Here is a 22,819-nt window from a genome sequence, read left to right as displayed (position 1 = left end):
CCGCCCCGAATCGCGGGGCTTGGGTCGGCCCGTCGCGGACCTTTCACCGTCCGGCGCGGCCTGAAATAGGCCGTTGACCTTTCACCGCCCAGCGGGGGCTTCAATATCGGGAGCCCCGACCGCCCCGACGTGGCAACTCCAACAGCCTGACCGCGGGACAAGACGGCAGGGAAGAGAAAAAGACATTTTGGCCTTCCATCACAGTGAGGAGGGACTGGAGGAGACTCACTGTGATGGATGTTTCTTTTTGTTTGGTGTTAGTTGTGATTGTATGTGTTATTGCATTTTTATTGATTAATCTTATTGGTCTTATTGTTCAACTGCGGGTAATGTTTCATTTTACTACACATTTATGTGTATGTAACAAATAAACGACTATTGACTATTGACTATTGATATTTGTATATTGTGATGTCATGATTGCAAGATATGCCACAAGGTGAGAAATGTGTCACCTCCCTCTGTGGAAAAAGCGTGCCCTGCACATCACCTTTAAACATTGCCCCTCTCACCTTAAAGATATGCCTTTAGACTTTAGAGATACAATGCAGAAACAGGCCTTTCAGCCTACCGAATCTGCACCGACCAGCATTCACCCCATATACTAGCACTATCCGACACCTTAGGGGCAATTTACAGAAGTCAATTGAGCAACAAACACACATGGGATGTGGAGGAAACCGGAGCACCCGGAGAAAACCCACATGATCAAAGGGAGAACGTACAAATTTCATGCACAGACAGCACCTGATGTCAGGATTGAACCTGGGTCTCTGGCACCTTGAGGCAACAACTCTACCGCTGCATAACCATGTCAGCCAAAGTGCTGGAGAAACTCTTTTACATAATGCCCCGGCCTAAAGACGTGCAGGTTTGAAGGTTAATTTTCTTATGTAAATTGTCTGTCGTGTGTAGGATAGAACTAGTGTGTGGGTGATGGATGGGCGGCGTGGACTCATTAGGCTGAAGGCCCTGTTTCCTTGCTGTGTCACTAAGTTAAACTAAAATTTCACTTCTGTAAATGGTCAGGTCGGCAATGTAGGAGAAATATTGTAAAACATTACCTTGCAGAACGGGTCTAGTGAATGATGTTGACAACGTTTTCTCTTCGTCCTGCTCCAGCTTGTTCTCCACTGGTTGACCACACTGCTGTAGAAGGTTGGGCTGGCAGAATAGTTGGCGCGTGGTTCATGCCAGTGAATGTCATTGCTGAGGGAATAGCTGTGTCTATAGTTTGTGTGATGGAAGGGGAAGCTAGTGGAAAATGGTCAACAGAATATCCAGAGGGAAACAATGATAGAGAACTTGCACTGTCACTCGAAACGGGCAGAAGAGAGGGTACAAGAGAAGACCTGGACACATCAGGTGCCCAGGGTGTAAACACTGGGAGAGAACCACTGGAACAACCAGTCTGAAGGAAAATCGAGCTGTTGGGGAGGTTGGTGAAGCAGATTCTTGGAACATCATATGGAATTGAGCCGAGAGATGGCGAAGGAATGTTTGAAGGCAAACTTGTTTGAAGTTGTGGGACTAATGTTTTGATGGCAGGAACGTAATACTGATTGGATTCAGTAGCATCGATTGGATATACAAACGAGCCATTCGTGGAACTCGCACCTGGGGTAGAATAGATCATACTTTAACACATTGGAGCAGAATTAGGCCAGTCGGCCCGTCAAATATACTCTACCATTCGATCATGATGGATTAAGATTTCCCACTCAACCCTATTCCCCTGCCTTCTCGTCAATCTTTGACACCCTTACTCATCAAGAATCCATCAATCGTTTTAAAAATACCCAATGACATGGTCTCCACTGCCGTCTGTGGCATGGAATTCCACAGATTCACCACCCTCTGGCAATAGACAATAGACAATAGACAATAGGTGCAGGAGTAGGCCATTCAGCCCATCGAGCCAGCACCGCCATTCAATGCGATCATGGCTGATCACTCTCAATCAGTACCCCGTTCCTGCCTTCTCCCCATACCCCCTCACTCCGCTATCCTTAAGAGCTCTATCCAGCTCTCTCTTGAAAGCATCCAACGAACTGGCCTCCACTGCCTTCAGAGGCAGAGAATTCCACACCACCACTCTCTGACTGAAAAAGTTCTTCCTCATCTCCGTTCTAAATGGCCTACCCCTTATTCTTAAACTGTGGCCCCTTGTTCTGGACTCCCCCAACATTGGGAACATGTTTCCTGCCTCTAATGTGTCCAATCCCTTAATTATCTTGTATGTTTCAATAAGATCCCCCCTCATCCTTCTAAATTCCAGTGTATACAAGCCTAATTGCTCCAGCCTTTCAACATACGACAGTCCCGCCATTCCGGGAATTAACCTAGTGAACCTACGCTGCACGCCCTCAATAGCAAGAATATCCTTCCTCAAATTTGGAGACCAAAACTGCACACAGTACTCCAGGTGCGGTCTCACCAGGGCCCGGTACAACTGTAGAAGGACCTCTTTGCTCCTATACTCAACTCCTCTTGTTATGAAGGCCAACATTCCATTGGCTTTCTTCACTGCCTGCTGTACCTGCATGCTTCCTTTCAGTGACTGATGCACTAGGACACCCAGATCTCGTTGAACATCCCCTCTTCCTAACTTGACACCATTCAGATAATAATCTGCCTTTCTATTCTTACTTCCAAAGTGAATAACCTCACACTTATCTACATTAAACTGCATCTGCCATGTATCCGCCCACTCACACAACCTGTCCAAGTCACCCTGCAGCCTTATTGCATCTTCCTCACAATTCACACTACCCCCCAGCTTAGTATCATCTGCAAATTTGCTAATGGTACTTTTAATCCCTTCATCTAAGTCATTAATGTATATCGTAAATAGCTGGGGTCCCAGCACCGAACCTTGCGGTACCCCACTGGTCACTGCCTGCCATTCCGAAAGGGACCCATTTATCCCCACTCTTTGCTTTCTGTCTGTCAACCAATTTTCTATCCATGTCAGTACCCTACCCCCAATACCATGTGCTCTAATTTTGCCCACTAATCTCCTATGTGGGACCTTGTCGAAGGCTTTCTGAAAGTCGAGGCTAAAGAGATCCGTCCTCATCTTTCCAAAGGTACGTCCTTTTATTCTGAAATTTTTATCCAACACACCCAACTGAAGTCCTCCTGACATGCTGAGATCACATAGCGATTTTACCTTTGAAGTTATGGCAATCTAAATGCACAGCACAACTTCCAACAAACCAGAATATGAACTTAAGCAGCCTTTAAAAAAAATTATATTTAAAAGTATTATATCATACAATTAAGATTAACTTACAAATCAGTGAATGACAATTAGGAATTACATTTTAAGTTGATGGCACTAATAAGCACTACCGCAAGATCAGTAGGAAACTGGAGACACAAGGAACTGCAGATGCTGGTATTAAAAAAACCACAAAGTGCTGGAGTAACTCAATGGGTCAGGCAGCATCTCTGGAGAACATGGATAGATGACATTTCAGGTTAGGACCTTTTTTCAGACTGAACTTTGCGACTTTCTGATTATTCCCCTCCCCTTCTCCCTCTGTGTCCTACATTTAAAACAATAATTATTTTATTTTATTCTGGCAAGAGATGTCCCATCATCATCATCTGGGCCAGCATTTACTGCCTTGAACACAAAGTGCAGGATTAACTCAGCGAGTCAGGCAGCATCCCTGGATGATATGGACAGCGTGACATTTTGGGTCAGGTCTGAAGAAGGATCCCGACCCAAAACATCACCTTATCCATGTCCTCCAAAGATGCTGCCGGACCCACTGAGTTACTCCAGCACTTTGTGTTCTACGCAATATACCAGCATCCTTGTGTCTACATTTATTACCTTGAATTGAGTTGATTCTATGGACTATCATCGAGAGCCTAGATTCACAAAGACAAGAGCAGACAGTATATCTCCTTCTCTGAAGGACAATCATAGAAACATAGAAAATAGGTGCAGGAGTAGGCCATTCGGCCGTTCGAGTCAGCACCGCCATTCAATGTGATCCAAAATCAGTACCCCATTCCTGCTTTTTCTCCATATCCCTTGATTCCTTTAGCCCTAAGAGCGATATCTAACTCTCTCTTGAAAAACATGCAAAACCAATTTTAGAGAAGTACTTGTACAGAATCATGCACCAGATTGTCATAAATACATATTCGATCATTTTACATTCCGTATTAACAGCCAACCTTAATAACCCATTATACCAATTCTAGATTTATTAGATTATATATATATATTTTTAAATCACAGGTGTATTCTTCCATTTCCTGCACCTCTGTTTTGACCTCCTCCACCACCACACTTTCCAGTTGGTTTTGTACTTCTGTAAAATTGGTTTTGCACTTTCTCCAATATCCCTTATTTTAAGATATGGCCTACTGTCTTACCTTGTTAACTTAATCTCACTGCCTTTTAATTCAATCACTTGAGTAATGGACCCTTGTGAATGGTTAGAGGTTTATGTTCTCATTTCAGCCATGTTGCCACTTATATTAACTTGTAAATCCATTCTCCCAAGATACTTTTGTCCTTCTATCCAATTTAATAATCATCACTGCCATATGGGTTCCCATTATTTGTCCTACAAAACTACATATATCTAGAAATTCATTCTCCATTTTAAAAGTTCATTAACCCCTTTTTATATTTTGCTGTAGTCTTTCTTTGCATTAATATATCGTATTTAAACAATGGCATTTCCAAAGTTTGAAATTGTGCTTCTTATCCTTATGTCCAAATCATCATTATAAAATTGTCATCAATTATCCTGATCCTTTAAGCAAAGCAAAAGGTGCTGGACGATCTCAACGGGTCAGGCAGTATCTGGGGAGGAAATGGACAGATAACGTTTCGGGTCAGGACTCTTCTTCATAAGAAACACTTTTAGGTTTAGACTTATTATTGTTAAGTGTACTGAGGGACAGTGAAAAGCTTTGTTTTGCATGCTATCCCCAATCAGATCAAATAATACTATACATGAATATAATCAAGTCAAACTCAACTCTAGAAGGTAGAGCAAAGGGGAAGATACAGAGAGCAGAATATTGTTCTCAGCATTGTAGCGCATCAGTTCCAGAGACAAAGTCTAATACCCGCAAAGGGGTAGAAGTGAACTACATGTCATCTGTCTATTCTCTCCTCAGATGCTGCCTAGCCCGTTGAGTTCCTACAACACTGTGTTTTGCTCAAGATTCCAGCAACTGCAGTTCCTTGTGTCTCCTGATCCTTTTGTCAGTTCAAGTAATTTCGTTTGACTCCTAAATCTCAGATTTTGGTTTTGGAGCCAGCTGGCAATCCATTTTTCAGTACTGGTGCTGGCGACACAGTGGCGCAGTGGGTAGAGCTGCTGCCTCACAGCGCCGGAGACCTGGGTTCGATCCTGACCTCAGATGCTATCGGTATGGAGTTTAAACTTTCTCCCTGTGACCGTTTGGGTTTCTTCCGGGTGCTCCAGTTCCCTCCCACATCCCAGAGACGTGCGGGTCTGTAGGTTAATTGGCCCTCTGTAAATTGCCCCTAGTGTGTCGGGAGTGCATGAGAAAGTGGAATTACATAGAACGAGTGTGAATGGGTGATCGATGGTCAGCATGGACTTGGTGTGCCGAAGGGCCTGTTTCCATGCTGTATCTGCAAATATCCACTAAACAGTTACTTAATTCTGCATGAACCTACCCCAGTCACAAGTACACTAGGTTGAACCACAGGAAGGACATTTGAATGTCAAAATATATTAAATGCATTACCTTTCTCTATTTCTTGTTATATTTCTTCACAGACTTTAATACGGTTGTTCAAGCACATCTTTTCGTTTTAAAATCTGCGCTGACATTCGGGATTAAGTTTTTGATTTAATTTAGTTTAGAGATACAGCAAATAAACAGTCCCTTCGGCCCACCGAATCCACACCAACCATCGATCACCATGCAAGTTCTATGTTATCCCACTAGGGGCAATTACAAAAGCCAATTAACCTAAAAACCCGCACGTCCTTGGTATGTGGGAGGAGAGCGAAGCACACGGATGAAACCCATGCGGCCACAGAGAGAACGTGCAAACTCCACACGGATAGCACCCGAGGTCAGGATCGAAGCCGGGTCTCTGGTGCTGTGAGGCAGCGGCTCTACCTGCCGTGTTACTAGATGTGCCATTACCTTTCTTGCAACGAATGTTAAGTCAACTGGTCCACTTTTAGCTCTCCAGAGAGATTAATATTATGATTGACTACTTACATATCATTGAAACATTGAATTCTAAACCCCTTAGCAATAAATGATTCAATATATTCATACCATCTGTTTTGTGATTGTTGAAATATTCATTTCTGGTGAACTGGTACGGGGCATACTGAATTTTTGGTTTTATTCTTTCCGAAGATAAGTTGCTGCCAAAGACTCTGTTCCTGTAATGAAAAATCGGATCAGTTTAATTCATTTTATCCTGTACTTCAAAATAAAATAGCACAATCTGTTCTGAAATCAATTAATGTGCTAAAAATAGAACAAACTGGGATGGCTTCCTAAAGCTACTCATAACCACCGTGACCTCAATTTTGCACTGATTTACTTTCTGATATCAGCCTACATCCATTTAATTTTAATCTTTTGTAACAGACCAAAGAAGCTTCAACCAAATCTGCATTAACTGTTCATTAATATCCAAAACAAAAAGAAAATAACAAAAATAATTTCAAACAATCTAGATTATTTTTTAAATACTGTAAAATAAGTTTGGATGGAGTAGGTAAACAGGCCCTTTGGCCCAACTGTGTAGGAAAGAACTGCAGGTGCTTAAATCGAAGGTAGACACAAAATACTGGAGTAACTCAATGGGACAGGAAGCATCTCTGGAGAGAAGGAATGGGTGATTTTTCGGGTTGAGATCGACCCAAAACATAACCCAATCCTTCTCTCCAGAGATGCTGCCTGACCCGCTGAGTTACTCCAGCATTTTGTGTCTTCCTTTGGCCCTACTCGTCCATACTGACCAAGATGCCCCATGAGAATAAATCAGTTAGACACACAGAGTCTTTTGCCCAGAGTTGGGTAATCAAGAACCAGAAGACATAGGTTTAAGGAGAGGGGGGAAAAGATTTAATAGGAATCTGAGGGGTAACTTTTTCACAGAGATTGGTGAGTGCATTGAACGGAGGACGAGTTAGTTGAGGCAGGGACTATCACAACGTTTAAGATACAATTAGACAGGTATATGGATAGGACAGGTTCAGAGGGATATGGGCCAAATGCAGGACGGTGAGACTAGTGTAGATTGGACATGTTGGTCGGTGTGGGCAAGTTGGGCCAATGGGCCTGTTTCCACACTGTATGACTCTAAGTGAGTCCCATTTGACAACATTTGATCCATATCCCTCTAAACCCTTCCTATCCATGTACCTGTTCAAATGTCTTTTAAATTGTGGTTGCTAAACAATTTAACTCCCCCTCCCATTCCCACACTGTCCTGGGCCTCCTCCATTGTCAGAGTGAGGCCCAGCGCAAATTGGAGGAACAGCACCTCATATTTTGCTTGGGCAGCTGACACCCCAGCGGTATGAACATTGATTTCTCCAACTTCAAGTAACCCTTACTTTCCCTCTCTCTACTTCCCTCCCCAGTTCTCTGACCAGCCTCACTATCTCAGACTACATTTTGTCTGTTTGCTTTGTTGTTACCTTCTCCCACCTAACAATGTTCTATTCTACATTTTCCTTGTTCTCCATTCCCCTTGCCCTGTTTTCACACGTTTACACTTCCTTATCCATGTATCTCCCTCCCCCATGATGTCAGTCTGAAGAAGGGTCCGACCCGAAACGTTACCTATTCCTCCTCTCCAGAGATGCTGCCTGTCTCGCTGAGTTACTCCAGCATTTTGTGTCTATCTTCGGTTTAAACCAACATCTGCAGTTCCTTCATACAGAAATGTCTTTTAAATGTTGTTATAGTATCGGCCTCAACTACCTCCTCTGGCAGCGCGTTCCATAGACCCACCACCCTCTCTGTGAAAATGTTGCCTCCTCAAGTTCCTATCAAATCTTTCCCCTGTCACCTTACACCTATATTTTCTGATTCTTGATTCACCTACTGTGGGTAAAAGACTGAGCATTCAAAAGCAGTTTCAGGTTTTATTAACTATGGTTGAAAGTGAAAGCATTTGGGGGTGATTTTGTATTTCCAGTAATGAGGAGCAGTGGTTCACAAACTAATTAAATATGAAGATAAATCTTAAGGTGAAATGATTACAAAGAAAATTTGTATTAAGCCATGTGCTCTGGGTGTTTTATTAGACAATAGACAATAGACAATAGGTGCAGGAGGAGGCCATTCGGCCCTTCGAGCCAGCACCGCCATTCAATGTGATCATGGCTGATCATTCGCAATCAGTACCCCGTTCCTGCCTTCTCCCCATACCCGCTGACTCCGCTATCCTTAAGAGCTCTATCTAGCTCTCTCTTGAATGCATTCAGAGAATTGGCCTCCACTGCCTTCTGAGGCAGAGAATTCCACAGATTCACAACTCTCTGACTGAAAAAGTTTTTCCTCATCTCAGTTCTAAATGGCCTACCCCTTATTGTCAGATATCCAAACACAGAATAATGAAATTCTTATTTGCAGCAGCACAACAGGTAAGTAAACATAATACTCTGTAGATAACATAATATTCAATACAAAAGTTCAATAGATTAAGAAAAAAATTTGGTGTGAACAAAAGCATAATTTAGTCATTGTACAATAATGAAAAAATTAATACAAATTTTACTACTTTGTCCAAAGGTTTCCACCGATGTTACACACAAACTAGATTTTTTTTAAATCACACAGATAGTTCCTCACTTTTACTTGCACAAAACACAAAGTGCTGGAGTAACTCAGCAGGTCAAGCAGCATCTCTGGAGAACATGAATAGGTGACGTTTCAGGACAGGACCCTTCATCAGACTGAAGGAGGCTAAAATTCAACAGTCTGAAGAGGGTCCTGACCTGAAACATCATCTGTCTATTCCCTCCACAGATGCTGCCTGACCCGCTGAGTTTGCCAGTATATGTATTTTGCTCAAATTTCCAGCTGCTGCAGTTCCTGGTGTCTCCTCAATTTCACTTACCGGGGTATTAACTGGTTTTGAGGATACTTGCGATCATCTGCCTTCCATATATATTTACAATACCTTGAATTTGTTTGAAAGATTTCAAGAATCTGAAATATTAAATATTTTAATGCATAAATTTTCCATTTTCATTACGGAAAATTAATTTCCATTACAATTACCAGTTCTCAAGTTATCGTGTGTTGCGTAAAAAGGAAATAAACTATACTGTAAGCAAAACAAAATCTATAATTTAAACTTTACAGATGCACCATGGAAATCATACATTTGGGTTGCATCACAGCTTGGTTTGGGAACAGCTCTGCCTAAGACCGCAAGAAATTGCAGAAAGTTGTGGATGTAGCCCAGGCCATCACACAGACCAGACTACACACCATTGACTCCATCTACACAATAGACAATAGACAATAGACAATAGGTGCAGGAGTAGGCCATTCAGCCCTTCGAGCCAGCACCGCCATTCAATGCGATCATGGCTGATCACTATCAATCAGTACCCCGTTCCTGCCTTCTCCCCATACCCCCTCACTCCGCTATCCTTAAGAGCTCTATCCAGCTCTCTCTTGAAAGCATCCAACGAACTGGCCTCCACTGCCTTCTGAGGCAGAGAATTCCACACCTTCACCACCCTCTGACTGAAAAAGTTCTTCCTCATCTCCGTTCTAAATGGCCTACCCCTTATTCTCAAACTGTGGCCCCTTGTTCTGGACTCCCCCAACATTGGGAACATGTTATCTGCCTCTAATGTGTCCAATCCCCTAATTATCTTATATGTTTCAATAAGATCCCCCCTCATCCTTCTAAATTCCAGTGTATACAAGCCCAATCGCTCCAGCCTTTCAACATACGACAGTCCCGCCATTCCGGGAATTAATCTAGTGAACCTACGCTGCACGCCCTCCATAGCAAGAATATCCTTCCTCAAATTTGGAGACCAAAACTGCACACAGTACTCCAGGTGCGGTCTCACCAGGGCCCGGTACAACTGTAGAAGGACCTCTTTGCTCCTATACTCAACTCCTCTTGTTACGAAGGCCAACATTCCATTGGCTTTCTTCACTGCCTGCTGAACCTGCATGCTTCCTTTCATTGACTGATGCACTAGGACACCCAGATCTCGTTGAACTCCCCCTCCTCCTAACTTGACACCATTCAGATAATAATCTGCCTTTCTATTCTTACTTCCAAAGTGAATAACCTCACACTTATCTACATTAAACTGCATCTGCCATGTATCCGCCCACTCACACAACCTGTCCAGGTCACCCTGCAGCCTTATTGCATCTTCCTCACAATTCACACTACCCCCCAACTTAGTACAGTGACTCAGAAAAAGCAGTGAACATAATCAAAGACTTGGCCCACCCCAGTCATTCCTTCTTCTCCCTGCTCCCATTGAACCTCGTAAACTGCTTTTCCATGGATAGGACAGGTTTGGAGCGATATGGACCAATCGCGGGCAGGTCAGACTAGTGTAGCTGGGACATGTTGGCTGGTGTGGGCAAGTTGGGCCGAAGGGCCTGTTTCCACACTGTTTCGCTCCATGACCCCAATTCTATTGGATTTTACACATAAACACTATTTTTGATGCAAATATTTGTTTTGTTTATAGGATGTATTAAGGGTTGCAATGGTAGATTGAGTTTGCGACAAGAAACTGCAGATGCTGGATTCTTGACTAAACCACAAGGTGTTGGTGGAACTCAGTGGGTCAGGCAGCATCGTTGGAAGGAATGGACAGACGTTTCAGGTCAGGACACTTCTTCAAATCATAGATTAAGGCAACTTGGACCGGGAGCTGAAAGGTACAGATGTAAGCAACCCACAGAGTTGTGCATGTGAACAAATCACAATCAAACCTGGTGAAGCTTCCTTCATTAAGACTTTGAAAGATGAGGCTGATTATCTTCAGTTCTGGCCCCATAGCAGAAGTGTCCACGTTGCGGGGCTGGAAACTGGAAGTGTCCTGAGCTAATTCTGCTACCACCATCATCTATTGTACAAGTGATGGCTCCCACTGATTGTCGCCGGAAGCTTGCGTCCCTTTCAGGATGGACAATGACAGTGATGTAACATTTGAAACATGGGATGATGGACACGAAAGAAGAAGCTTCAGTTCTGAATATGATTAAAAAGGTTGTAAGTATAGTTAGGTGCCAAAAAGATCAAAAACTCCACAGGGCACACTGCCTCTTCAGCAGCTTGAGCTGATGAGGAACAGAAATGTCTGGAGGCAAGGCATATTTAGTAGATTCCAGCTGTGTTAAGGTATATAGATGGTCTCAGACTACTTATGTGGAAAATTAATAATTGAGCACAAATGGGCGGCACAGTGGCATAATGGTAGAGTTGCTGCCTTAGAGCGCCAGAGACCTGGGTTTGATTCTGACCTCAGGTGCTGTATGTACAAAGTTTGTACATTCTCCCCATGACCACGTGGGGTTTTTTCCAGGTGCTCCTGTTTCCTCCCACCCTCAAGACATGCAGGTTTGTAGGTTAATTGGCTCTGTAAAGATTGTAAATTGTCTGTAGAGTGTAGGATAATGGTCGTGTATGGGGTAATCAATGGTCAGTGTGGACTCGGTGGGCCAAAGGGCCTGTTTTCACCCCGTATCTCTAAAGTAAAGTTTAATGTAAAGCTCAAGTTCACATTAGGAATAAAAAGAATTATGAAAGGATCCGTGTTGATGAACTCTGCTCTTTAACGCTTGAAGTTTCTCTGAGGTTTAAGAAGTTTTTAGGTGGACACGTGGATATGCAGGGAATGGAGGGATATGGATCTCACGCAAGCAGAGGAGATCAGTTTAACCTGGCATCAAACATATCAGACGGTTTGCTCTAATTAATTGAATTAATATGTAGAAAATGTATTCAGATTCTATATTTGTTCATTGGCAGTGTTAATAAACGTCTACCTGTGATTTGATGTTGTTTGGGATTCTCCCATAAATGTGCCTCATGTACTCCACGGTCATCTCCAGGATAGATGGCACGTCAGTTCTTCTTCCCTTCACGTAAGGCAGAAGTATACGTAACTGGTCACAGCAATCCTTGATGCGCACTCTGGTCGTGAATTTAAAAAAAAAGTTAATTCATCAATCTTCAATTGGACTCTTGAGTTCAATGTTTAATTGGACTCTGTACTATTAAGAACTTTGAAACTTGAAGGGCACAAGTTGACACCAGAAACATGTTGACTCTTTGTGTACTGCCTTGGTGAAGTCTACCTTAACACTACAATCACTGCACTTTTTGTACTTATCATTTCCAGATTTAGCGACAGTTTCTTCCTAGCTCTTATCAGGCAACTGAACCATCCGACCAACAACTAGAGAGCAGTCCTGAACTATTATCCAGCTCATTGAAGATCCTCGGACTATCTTTGATCGGACTTTACTGGCTTTGTCTTGCAATAAACATTTTATACACATTATTCCTTTTATCATGTATCTGTACACCAAGGATGGTTCAATTGTAATCATGTATTATCTTTCCACTGACTGGTCAGCATGCAATAAAAACTTTTCACTGTACCTCGGTACACGTGACAATAAACTAAATTCATATCTATGGTTGACCATATCTATACGCAACTCGTATATTCGGAATGTATGCAAAACTGTTTCACTGTAACGAGGTACTTGTGACAATAAAGTAGAATTGAACTCATTGAATTCTAATCAATCAAGAAAAAAAATTAATAATGGAAATCAGCCAACACAAGAAACTGCAGATGCTGGAAAATTGGAGCAAACCACAAGGTGCTGGAGGAACTCAGTGGGTCAGACAGCATCTGTGGAATGAATGGACAGGGGTAACATTTCGGGTCGGGAGCCTTCTTCAGACAGATGTAGGAGGAGGGAGAAAGCTGGAGAAATGAGGTGGCACGTGATAGGTGGATACAGGTGAGATGGTGATTGGCAGATGCGTGAAGTAAGTGACAAAGGCTGAAGGAGATAAAATGATAGCAGATAAAAGGATGCTATCATTTAGAGTTTTAGACGTGTTCATGATTATAGATGGTGAAACAAGGGAATTTCTTACTAGAGAAATGGTCGAAATGCAACAAGGAATTGGTTTATGGCTTCAATGGAAGATGCGCTGAGAAAGTGCCAGTCAGGCAATCTTTGGATATAGAACAGTACAACACAGAAATAGGCCGTTCAGCCCACAATGTCTGTGCTGATCATGCCAAATTAAACTAATCTCCTCTGCTTGCACATGATCCATATTCCCCCCCACCTCCCCTGCATATCCATGTGCCTACGGCTATCTGAGTAGTGAAAGGCCTGGATAGAGTGGATGTGGCGTGGATGTTTCCACTAGTAGGAGAATCTAGGACCAGAGGGCACAGCCTCAGAATAAAAAGATGTACCTTTAGAAAGGAGATGAGGAGGAATTTATGTAGTCAGGCGGTGGTGAATATGTGGAATTCATCACCCCAGTCTGTTACAGACCCAGTCTGTGACAGACCAAGGAGGCCAAGTCAGTGGGTATTTTTAAAGCGGACATTGACAGTTTCTTGATTAGTAAGGGTTCAGGGGTTATGGGAAGAAGGCAGGAGAACGGATTTGAGAGGAAAAGGTAGTTCATCCGTGATTGAATGGCAGAACAGACCCGATGGGCCAAATGACCTAATTCTGCTCCGATAACTTATGAATTTATCTCTCCTGTTGTCTGCCTTATCTAGATAACTGGAATGGATTGTATCATCAAGGGAGAGCTGTAATGCACAATGCCCATTATTCTCTTTCTGATAATATAATTCATTTTCAATTAGCTTTCTGTTTCCCGACTCTTACCTCCGCATCCGTTCCATGTTACTGTGAAGCAAGGCGTCAGTGGAGGGTTTCTTGCAGATGGGTTCAGAGGATGGGGACTCTGGCGAACCCGCATCACACGATGCACCATTTTCCTCCAGCTCTGAGCTGCATAAATTAATGATTGAATAATGTTAAAACCAGCTTTGTGAACATTAGATAGCCTTCTCATAGATCCTAGAGGCATATGGGCCAAACGCAGGCAAATAGGACTAGCTTAGATGGGGCTTCTTGGTCAGCCTGGACCATTTGGACCGAAGGGGCTCTTTCCACACTGTATGAGTCAGAGTCATAGGGTCATAGAGTCATACAGCACAGAAACAGGCCTTCAGCCCAACTTGCCTGCACTGACCAAAATGCCGGATCTACACTACTTTAGGATATTGTCATGTGTACCGACGTACAGTGAAAAGCTTTTATTACATACTAATCAGACAGTGGAAAGGCTACACATGATTACAATCGAGCTGTCCATAGTGTACATATACAGGATAAAGGGAATAACATTTAGTGCAAGATACATTCCAGTAAAGTCCCACCTGCCTGCATTTGGCCTATATCCATCTAAACCTTTCCTATCCAATTACCTGTCCAAATGTTTTTAAATGTTGTGATAGTACCTGCCTCTATTACCTCCTCTGGCAGCTTGATCCAAATACCCACCACTCTTTGGGTAAATAAATTGCTTATCAGGTTCCTATTAAATCTTTCCTCCCTCCTCACCTTAAACCCATGTCTTCTGGTTCTTGATTCCCCTATTCTGATTAAAAAACACTGTGCATGAACCCTGTCTATTCCCCTCATGATCTTATACACATCTATAAGATCACCCCTCAGCTTCCTGCGCTCCAATGAACAAAGCCATAGCCTACCCAACCTCGGGCTCTCAAGTCCTGGCACCATCTTTGATATAATATGACTATGGACCATGTCTGGGCTAGATGCGATTATGACACAAAGGCACAGACTCCAATTCTCTCTGAAGATAGGTGGTGTGGCATGGTGGGACCGTGAAGGAAATTCTGATGCAGTGATCAACTAGACCCAATCAAACACGAGGGTCATTTTACAAAGGAAAAATCACAATCCACCATGACATCAAGAAGGATAAGCAACAGCCCTGAATTTCTACAGCAGTTAGAGACAAGAATCATGGCATTCCATTGTGTTAGATGTTTAAAGTGACAAATCATAAACTCTAGTAAGATAATGGACGGAAACACTTATTTCTCTAAAAAAAAAGGCAGAGTGCTGGAGTAACTCAGTGGGTCAGGCAGCATCTCTGAAGGACATGGATGGGCGATGTTTCAGGCCGAAACTCTTCTTCAAACCAAGGCCAAAGTATCAATCAATCAGAAGTAATGAGTGTGGTTTAATGTTAACATCTCTGGAGAATATGGAAGGTGGCGTTTTGGGTCAGGACCCTTCTTCAGACTGATATCCATGTTTCCAGAAATGCTGCCTGGCCACTGAGTTACTCCAGCACTTTCTGCCTTTTAAACCAGCATCCACAGTTTCTTATATCCACTTATTTCTGTCATTGTTCCATTCAGAAATAATTGTTTGTAGTTGATTAAGGTGATCTTGCCAAAATTCAACTGAAGTTATAAAAAATTAAATACTCATGGTATCTGCTGTCGTTGTTTCTTACCACAATTTTTGCAATTCTTCCTAAGCACTATTTCATCAGCCTTTGAACAAAAATGATATTAGTCTAAAGTATGATTTTAGAATTTGACTGGATAGAATGCAAAACGTTTTTCGCTGGATCTTGGTACACATAGCAAGAATAAACCAATACAAATAGTTTGAGGTCTTCGAAGTGATCTGATATAAACCTACATCCAAGATATAGGAAGGAAACACATTGTTGCATTTTGGGAGTCAAACCAGGACAACCCCTTCACAGTGAACGGTAGTGCTCTGGGGTGATCTAAGAGTGCAGGTACATGGTTCCCTGAAAGTGGTGACACAGGCAGATAGGGCAGTGAAGAAGGCTTTTGGCACATTGGCCTTCATCAGTCAAGGAACTGAATATAGAAATTTAACATTATGTTACAGTTGTACAAGATGCTGGTGAGGCCGCACTTGGGAGTACTGCATTCTGTTTTGGTCACCCTGCCATAGGAAAGAGTGCAGAGAAGATTTACATCGATATTGCCAGGACTCAGGGGCGGAGCTATAGGGTGAGGTTGGGCAGTCTACTAGGACTTTATTCCTTGGAGCATAGGAGGTTGAGGGGTGATCTTACAGAGGTGAATAAAATCATGAGGGGAATAAATAGTATGAATGCCCTCATGATAGTGCTGTAGTCTTTTACCCAGAGTAGGGAAATCAAGAACTAAAGGACATAGGTTTAAGATGAGAGGGGAAAGATTTAATAGGAACCTGAGGGGCAACTTTTTCCACATAGAAGGTGGTAGATATATAGAACGAGCTGTAGTTGAGGAAGGTACAATAACAACAAAGACATTTGGACAGGTACATGGATAGGAAAGGTTTAGAGTGATATGGGCCAAATGCAGGAGTATGGGACTTGTGTAGATAGGGGATTTTGGTCGAGTTGGGCCAAAGGGCCTGTTTCTGTGCTGTATGACACATCGGCTCAAAGGTAATATTGAGAAAATTCAACTGGAAGTTATGAAATGAAGTTATTAGCAAAACCCCCAAAAAGTTAAATATCAGTGGATATTATAATATTTAAATGATCCAACTCAATTTTTCTGACTTTCCTTATTTGCCTTAATTACCTGTAATCATATACACTACTATCGTTAACCACCAAATCAAATTTCTGACACTATTTAATGAATGAATATGCAATAAACTCACCTTGCATCTGGAGTCACATTATGATCTTTCACCTCAGACTCATTCAACAAATCCAAATTCTGCTGTAAAATGAAGAGAATATTTTTGCAGGTGGTTTGGTGAAGTATCAAGGAACACTCAAATAATGTTTTAAAATAAATCACTTTAACAGCAAAATAATAATTTTCTCGGCTTTACAACTCTGTCACATAAGACAATAGACAATAGATAGGTGCAGGAGGAGGCCATTCGGCCCTTCGAGCCAGCACCGCCATTCAATGTGATCAAGGCCACAAGTTTTATGTGACACTTGACTGGGTTTTAAAAACATTCAATTACGGAACATATTTGGTTCTCACAGGGCATATTTTGCCTGGGCACCTTACAACCTAGAGATATAAATATTGATTTTTCTAATTTCAAGTAATCCCTGCATTCCCTCTCTCTGTCCCTCTCCCACCATGGTCAACCCGCTAGTTATACTGTTTGTATCTCCTCGTTATCACCTCCTCCACAGCCAACAATGGACCATTGTGGGCTCTTTGGTCACTGGTGCTGGCTCTGATTTGTTCAGTACCTTTTTATACCTCCAATTTCCCACTCGCCTGAATCTCAGTCTGAAGAAGGGTCTCAACCCAAAACGTTTTCCCACTCCTTTTCTATAGAGATACTGTCTGACCCGCTGAGTTACTCCAGCATTTTGTGTCTATCTTCGATTTAAACCAACGTCTCCAGTTTTCTTTCCTACACATCCTTCCTGAGGTCATCTGTTGCTGGGGCTGATTTGTTCTAGCCGATAGTTTGACACCCCTGCTGTAGAATGAACTGCCGGACAATGAGTTTTGCATTTGTTTGAACTTGAGCAGATAAGATGTGTCTAAACTTCATAATTCATTATGCTACTACCATCAGCAGTTGTAACATCAATGAAAATAAGTGAGCCAGTACCTTCAGCAGCCATACATGCCCAGGCCATAACCCCCCCCCACCACTGTGTTTCACAGATGAGGTGGTATGCTTTGGATCTTGGGCAGTTCCTTCTCTCCTCCATACTTTGCTCTTGCCATTACTCTGATATAAGTTAATCTTCGTCTCATCTGTCCACAAGACCTTTTTCCAGAACTATGGTTGCACTTTTAAGTACTTCTTGGCAAACTGTAACCCGGCCATCCTATTTTTGCGCTAACCAGTGGTTTGCATCTTGCACTGTAGCCTCTGTATTTCTGTTCATGAAGTCTTCTGTGGACAGTGGTCATTGACAAATCCACACCTGACTCTTGAAGAGTGTTTCTGATCTGTCGGACAGGTGTTTGGGGATTTTTCTTTATTATAGAAAGAATTCTTCTGTCATTAGCTGTGGAGGTCTTCCTTGGCCTGCCAGCCCCTTTGCCATGAGTAGGCTCACCAGTGCTCTCTTTCTTCTTAATGATGTTCCAAACAGTTGATTTTGGTAAGCCTAAGGTTTGGCTGATGTCTCTAACAGTTTTATTCTTGTTTCTCAGTCTCATAATGGCTTCTTTGATGTTCATTGGCACAACTTTGGTCCTCATGTTGATAAACAGCAACAAAAGTTTCCAAAGGTGATGGAAAGACTGGAGGAAAGATAGGTGCCGAGCACTCTCTTATACCTGCATTAAGGTGGCATTTAAACATACCTCAACAATTACAAAACACCCGTGAAGCCATGTGTCCCAAACATTATGGCGCCCTGAAATGGGGGGGGACGGGGGGGGGGGGGGGACAGCTGTAATTTCTACATGGCGAACCAAAATGTATAAAAATACCTTTTAATAAAATCTGACAATGTGCACTTTAACCACATGCGATGTTTTTCTATTACAAATCTTAAATTGTAAATGATGGGTCTTTGTCCTAAACATTATGGAGTGCACTGTATATGCCTCCATTCCCTGCATATCCATGTGCCTATCTAAAAGTCTCTTAAACGCCACTATCATATCTGACTCCACTACCACCCCTGGCTGCACATTCCAGGCACCCACCTCCCTCTGTGCAAAAGAGGTGCCCTGCACATTTCCTTTAAACTTTGGCCCTCTTCCCTTAAAGCAATTCCCTCTAGTCCTTGACATTTCCACCCTTTGGAAATAGGTCTACCTTATCGATGCCTCCCATAATTTAATATACTTCTATCAGGTCTCCTCTCAACCTCCGGCGTTCTAGAGAAAATGAACCATGTTTGTCTAACCTCTCCTTGTAGCTCATATCCCTTAATCCAGACAACATTCTGGTAAACCTCCTCTGCAACCTCTCCAAAGCCTCCATATCGTTCCTGTAATGGGGCGAGCAGAACTGCACGCAATACTTCAAATGCAGTCTAACCAAAGTCTTATAAAGCTGCATCATGACTTCTGGATTCTTATGAATGAATGAATGAATGAATGAATGAATGAATGAATGAATGAATGAATAAATTTATTGGCCAAGTATGTGTATATACAAGGAATGTGCCTTGGTGCTCCGCTCACAAATGACAACACATACAGTTAACAATTACGAATAAAGCATAACCACATCAAAACAATAAGGATACAACATTACGGTCTAAACATGTGGGTGAAAATAAACCAGAGCAAAAAAGAGACTAGACTTTGGTTATTGAGTAGAACTACTAATCGTGGAAAAAAGCTGTTTTTATGTCTGGCTGTGGCTACTTTGACAGTGCGGAGTCGCCTTCCAGAGGGAAGTGCTTCAAAGATTTTGTGGCCAGGGTGAGAGGGGTCAGAGATGATCTTGCCCGCTCACTTCCTGGCCCTTGCAGTGTACAGTTCTTCAATGGGGGGGAAGGTTGCAGCCAACAACCTTCTCAGCTGATCAAACGATCCGTTGCAGCCTCCAGATGTCATGCTTGGTGGCTGAGCCAAACCAGACCATGATGGAGAAGGTGAGGATGGATTCAATGATAGCAGTATAGAATTGGACCATTATTGCCGGTGGCAGATTGTGTTTCCTCAGTTGCCGCAGGAAGTACATCTTCTGTAGGGCCTTTTTGACTGTGGAGTTAATGGTGACTCCCCCCATTTAAAGTCCCTGGAAGTGATGGTTCCAAGGAACTTAAATGACTCCACAGATGTGACTGTGGTGTTGTTGATGGTGAGTGGGGGGAGGGGAGGGCGAGCTCTTCGAAAGTCTACAATTAATTCCACTGTCTTAAGAGCATTGAGCTCCAGGTTGTTGCGATGGCAGCAGGATGCCAGCTGTGTCACTTCCCGTCTGTAGGCAGATTCCTCCCCATCCTGGATCAGTCCAATCAGGGTTGTGTCATCCGCAAACTTGAGGAGCTTGACAGAGATGTCTGTGGAGGTGCAGTCGTTGGTGTAGAGAGAGTAAAGGAGAGGGGAAAGTACGCAGCCTTGCGATGTTCCTATGCTGAGGGTCTGCGGGTCCAAGATGTGCTTTCCCAGCCTCATATGCTGCTTCCTGTCTGTCAGGAAGTTGATGATCCATTGACAGAAGGGTTCAAGCACAGTCCAATACCCAACCAATAAAGGAAAGCATACCACACACCTTCTTTGCCACTCTATCCACTTGTTACCACTTTCAGGGAGTTATGCACTTGGACCCCAAGATCAATGTACATTTGTGCTGTCTTACTGTCAACTGTACACCTTCCTTTCAATCACAACTTTATTATTGCTCTCCCATGTTTTTAGCAGCAGTTTATTGAAAGCATTAGAGTGGAAATAGTCTACATTGACAGACCTTTGGCTTTTCTTCAGTCAGTTAAATTTGTTCATTTCGAAGGTCTACACAAAATGAAGAAGGGTCTCGACCCGAAACGTCACCCATTCCTTTTCTCCAGAGATGCTGCCTGACCTGCTGAGTTACTCCAGCATTTTGTGTATACCTTCTATTTAAACCAGCATCTACAGTTTTATTTCCCTACAAATTTGTTAATTTGTCAGGTAGCAGGGATTTCTTATTAAAAGTTATCAAAGTATCCATATACATGTCAAATAATAAAGAAGCATTTGAGACAATGGAGGGGGGGGGGGGATATTTGAATAAAGGAAACATTATTGAAATAAGAGAAAAATATGTAAATAACGGAAAAAATAAATTAAGGAAAAAATATTAAAATGACACAAAAATGTAAACAAGGTATTATTAATAAAGGAAATAAATATTTAAATAAAAGTAAAAATATTATTTAAATAAAGATAAAAAATTAAATTAAAAGTATTATTTCAATTTTTAAAAAGGAAAAACATTTAAATGAAGGAAAACAAATCAATAGAAGGAAATTATTAAAATAAAAGGAAATATATTTCAATAAACGAAAAAATGTTTAAAGGGAAAAATAAAAAGGAAAAATATTTAAAAGGGAAAAATTAATAAAATAAAAGGAAAAATATATCAATAAAAGGGAAAAGGTTTAAATAAACGCGAAAATTATTATTTAAAAGGAAGACGCCCGTCTGCAGCCACAACCTCACAGCAGAGAAACTTCAAATAAAACTTGTTCCAAAAAAATCTAGTAAATGCAAGCTAACTACGGACATTATTTATTTTTAAAGTTACACGTGGAGCCCGGCCCACTCACGCATGCATGCATGCATGCACTCACGGGCTTGTTTCACTCAATCAATGGCCGGCAGCAGATTTCACGAGGAAAACCCAGACTTGTCCCTGCAATGAGTGGCGCCGGAGAGCGGCACAGGATCCCGTCGGGAGACACACTGTCACACTCGGTCCACCTCACGGGGGAAGGAAGGAGGGGAGGGGAGGGGATGAGTACCGTATCGAGTCCTGCCATCGCTCCTTTCGCCACCATCTCCACCTCCAGCCGGACACAATTAGACCCGAGGCAGCTGGACTCCGACCCCTCGACCCAATGGGGAGCGCGAGGCTGCTTGGCTGACTGATGGGGTTAAATTGATGGCCTCGATGCAAGCCAAGGGAAATCACTTTTAATCTCTCCCTGCTGCCGGCTACTGGGATTTAAATGTAAACAAGTTGGAATTGATGCACGACAACGCTCAGAACTATATTCTGCACTCTGTATCTTCCCATTTGCTCTAACTATTGCACTTTGGTTGGCTTGATTGTATTTATGTATAGAGGCATAGAATCATATGGCAGGGAAACAGGCCTTCATCTTCCACTAAACGTTATTCCCTTTATCGTGTATCTGTACACTGGCCGTCTTTCCGCTGACGGGATAGCATGCAACAAAAGCTTTTCAATGTACCTCAGTACATGTGACAATAATAAACTAAACTAATAGGCCCATTGGCACAACTTGCCTGTGCCAACCAAGATGCCCCATCTACTAGTTCCACCTACCTATGTTTGGCCCATAAACCCTCTACATATTTCAAATCCATGTACCTGTCCAAATGTCTTTTAAATGTTGTTATTCTACCACTTCAACACCTCCTCTGGCAGCAAGTGCTATATACCCATCACCCTCTGTGAATAAGTTGCCCGTCAGTTTCCTATTAATAATATTCCTATTATTGTTGGCCCTATGTTCCCAAGGTGCACGGCTGTCAAACCTAATCCAGTTGACAGAAGCTGAAAATAATGGATGACTCTGATGAACTCTGCGGTTGCTGGGGACTGTCACAAGTTGACTCCAAGCAGAAGAAGCATAATGTGAGTGTACGAGTGGTCTATATGAGGGTCACTCTGGTATTCTCTTGTGCCAGATCCTATTGCAATCTGGAGCGAGGTAGCGGAGCACAGTGGTGCACCGGGTAGAGCCACTGACTCAAAGTGCCAGAGACCCGGGTTTGATTCTGACTTTGGGTGCTGTTCGTGTGGAGTTTGCACGTTCTCCAGGTGACCATGTGGGTTTCTTCCAGGTGCTCCAGTTTTGTCCCACATCCCAAAGATGTGCAGGTTAATTGGCCTTTGTAAATTGCCTCTAGTGTGCAGGGAGTGGATGAGAAAGTGGGATAACAGAACTAGTGTGAACGGGTGATCAATGGTCAGTGTAGATTCGGTGGGCCAAAGGGCCTGTTTCCATGCTAAATCTCTAAACTAGACTAAACTAAGAAGCTATCTTCTCCTTGGGTAGCCACTAGCTGGTCTGGGGTAGAAATATCACTCGTGGAAATGG

At 42.6% G+C, this 22,819-nt stretch overlaps 1 protein-coding gene across 1 annotated transcript; it reads right to left on the bottom strand.

Annotated features, from left to right (window-relative positions):
• Positions 1–1,254: 1,254 nt before the first annotated feature.
• Positions 1,255–21,560, bottom strand: LOC144595619 (uncharacterized). The gene is made up of 8 exons (XM_078403201.1): positions 21,494–21,560; positions 16,759–16,820; positions 13,909–14,034; positions 12,022–12,169; positions 9,104–9,195; positions 6,298–6,407; positions 1,408–1,617; positions 1,255–1,352 (listed from the first exon to the last, which is right to left on the bottom strand). The coding sequence occupies exons 1-8, from the start codon at positions 21,527–21,529 to the stop codon at positions 1,255–1,257; spliced, it is 882 nt and encodes a 293-aa protein (XP_078259327.1). The 5' UTR covers positions 21,530–21,560.
• Positions 21,561–22,819: the final 1,259 nt, after the last annotated feature.

The sequence above is a fragment of the Rhinoraja longicauda genome, chromosome 7 (assembly GCF_053455715.1).
Source record: "Rhinoraja longicauda isolate Sanriku21f chromosome 7, sRhiLon1.1, whole genome shotgun sequence".
Lineage (NCBI taxonomy): Eukaryota > Metazoa > Chordata > Chondrichthyes > Rajiformes > Arhynchobatidae > Rhinoraja > Rhinoraja longicauda.
Note: the sequence above shows the minus strand (reverse complement) of the source record. Positions and strands in the feature narration are given on the sequence as shown.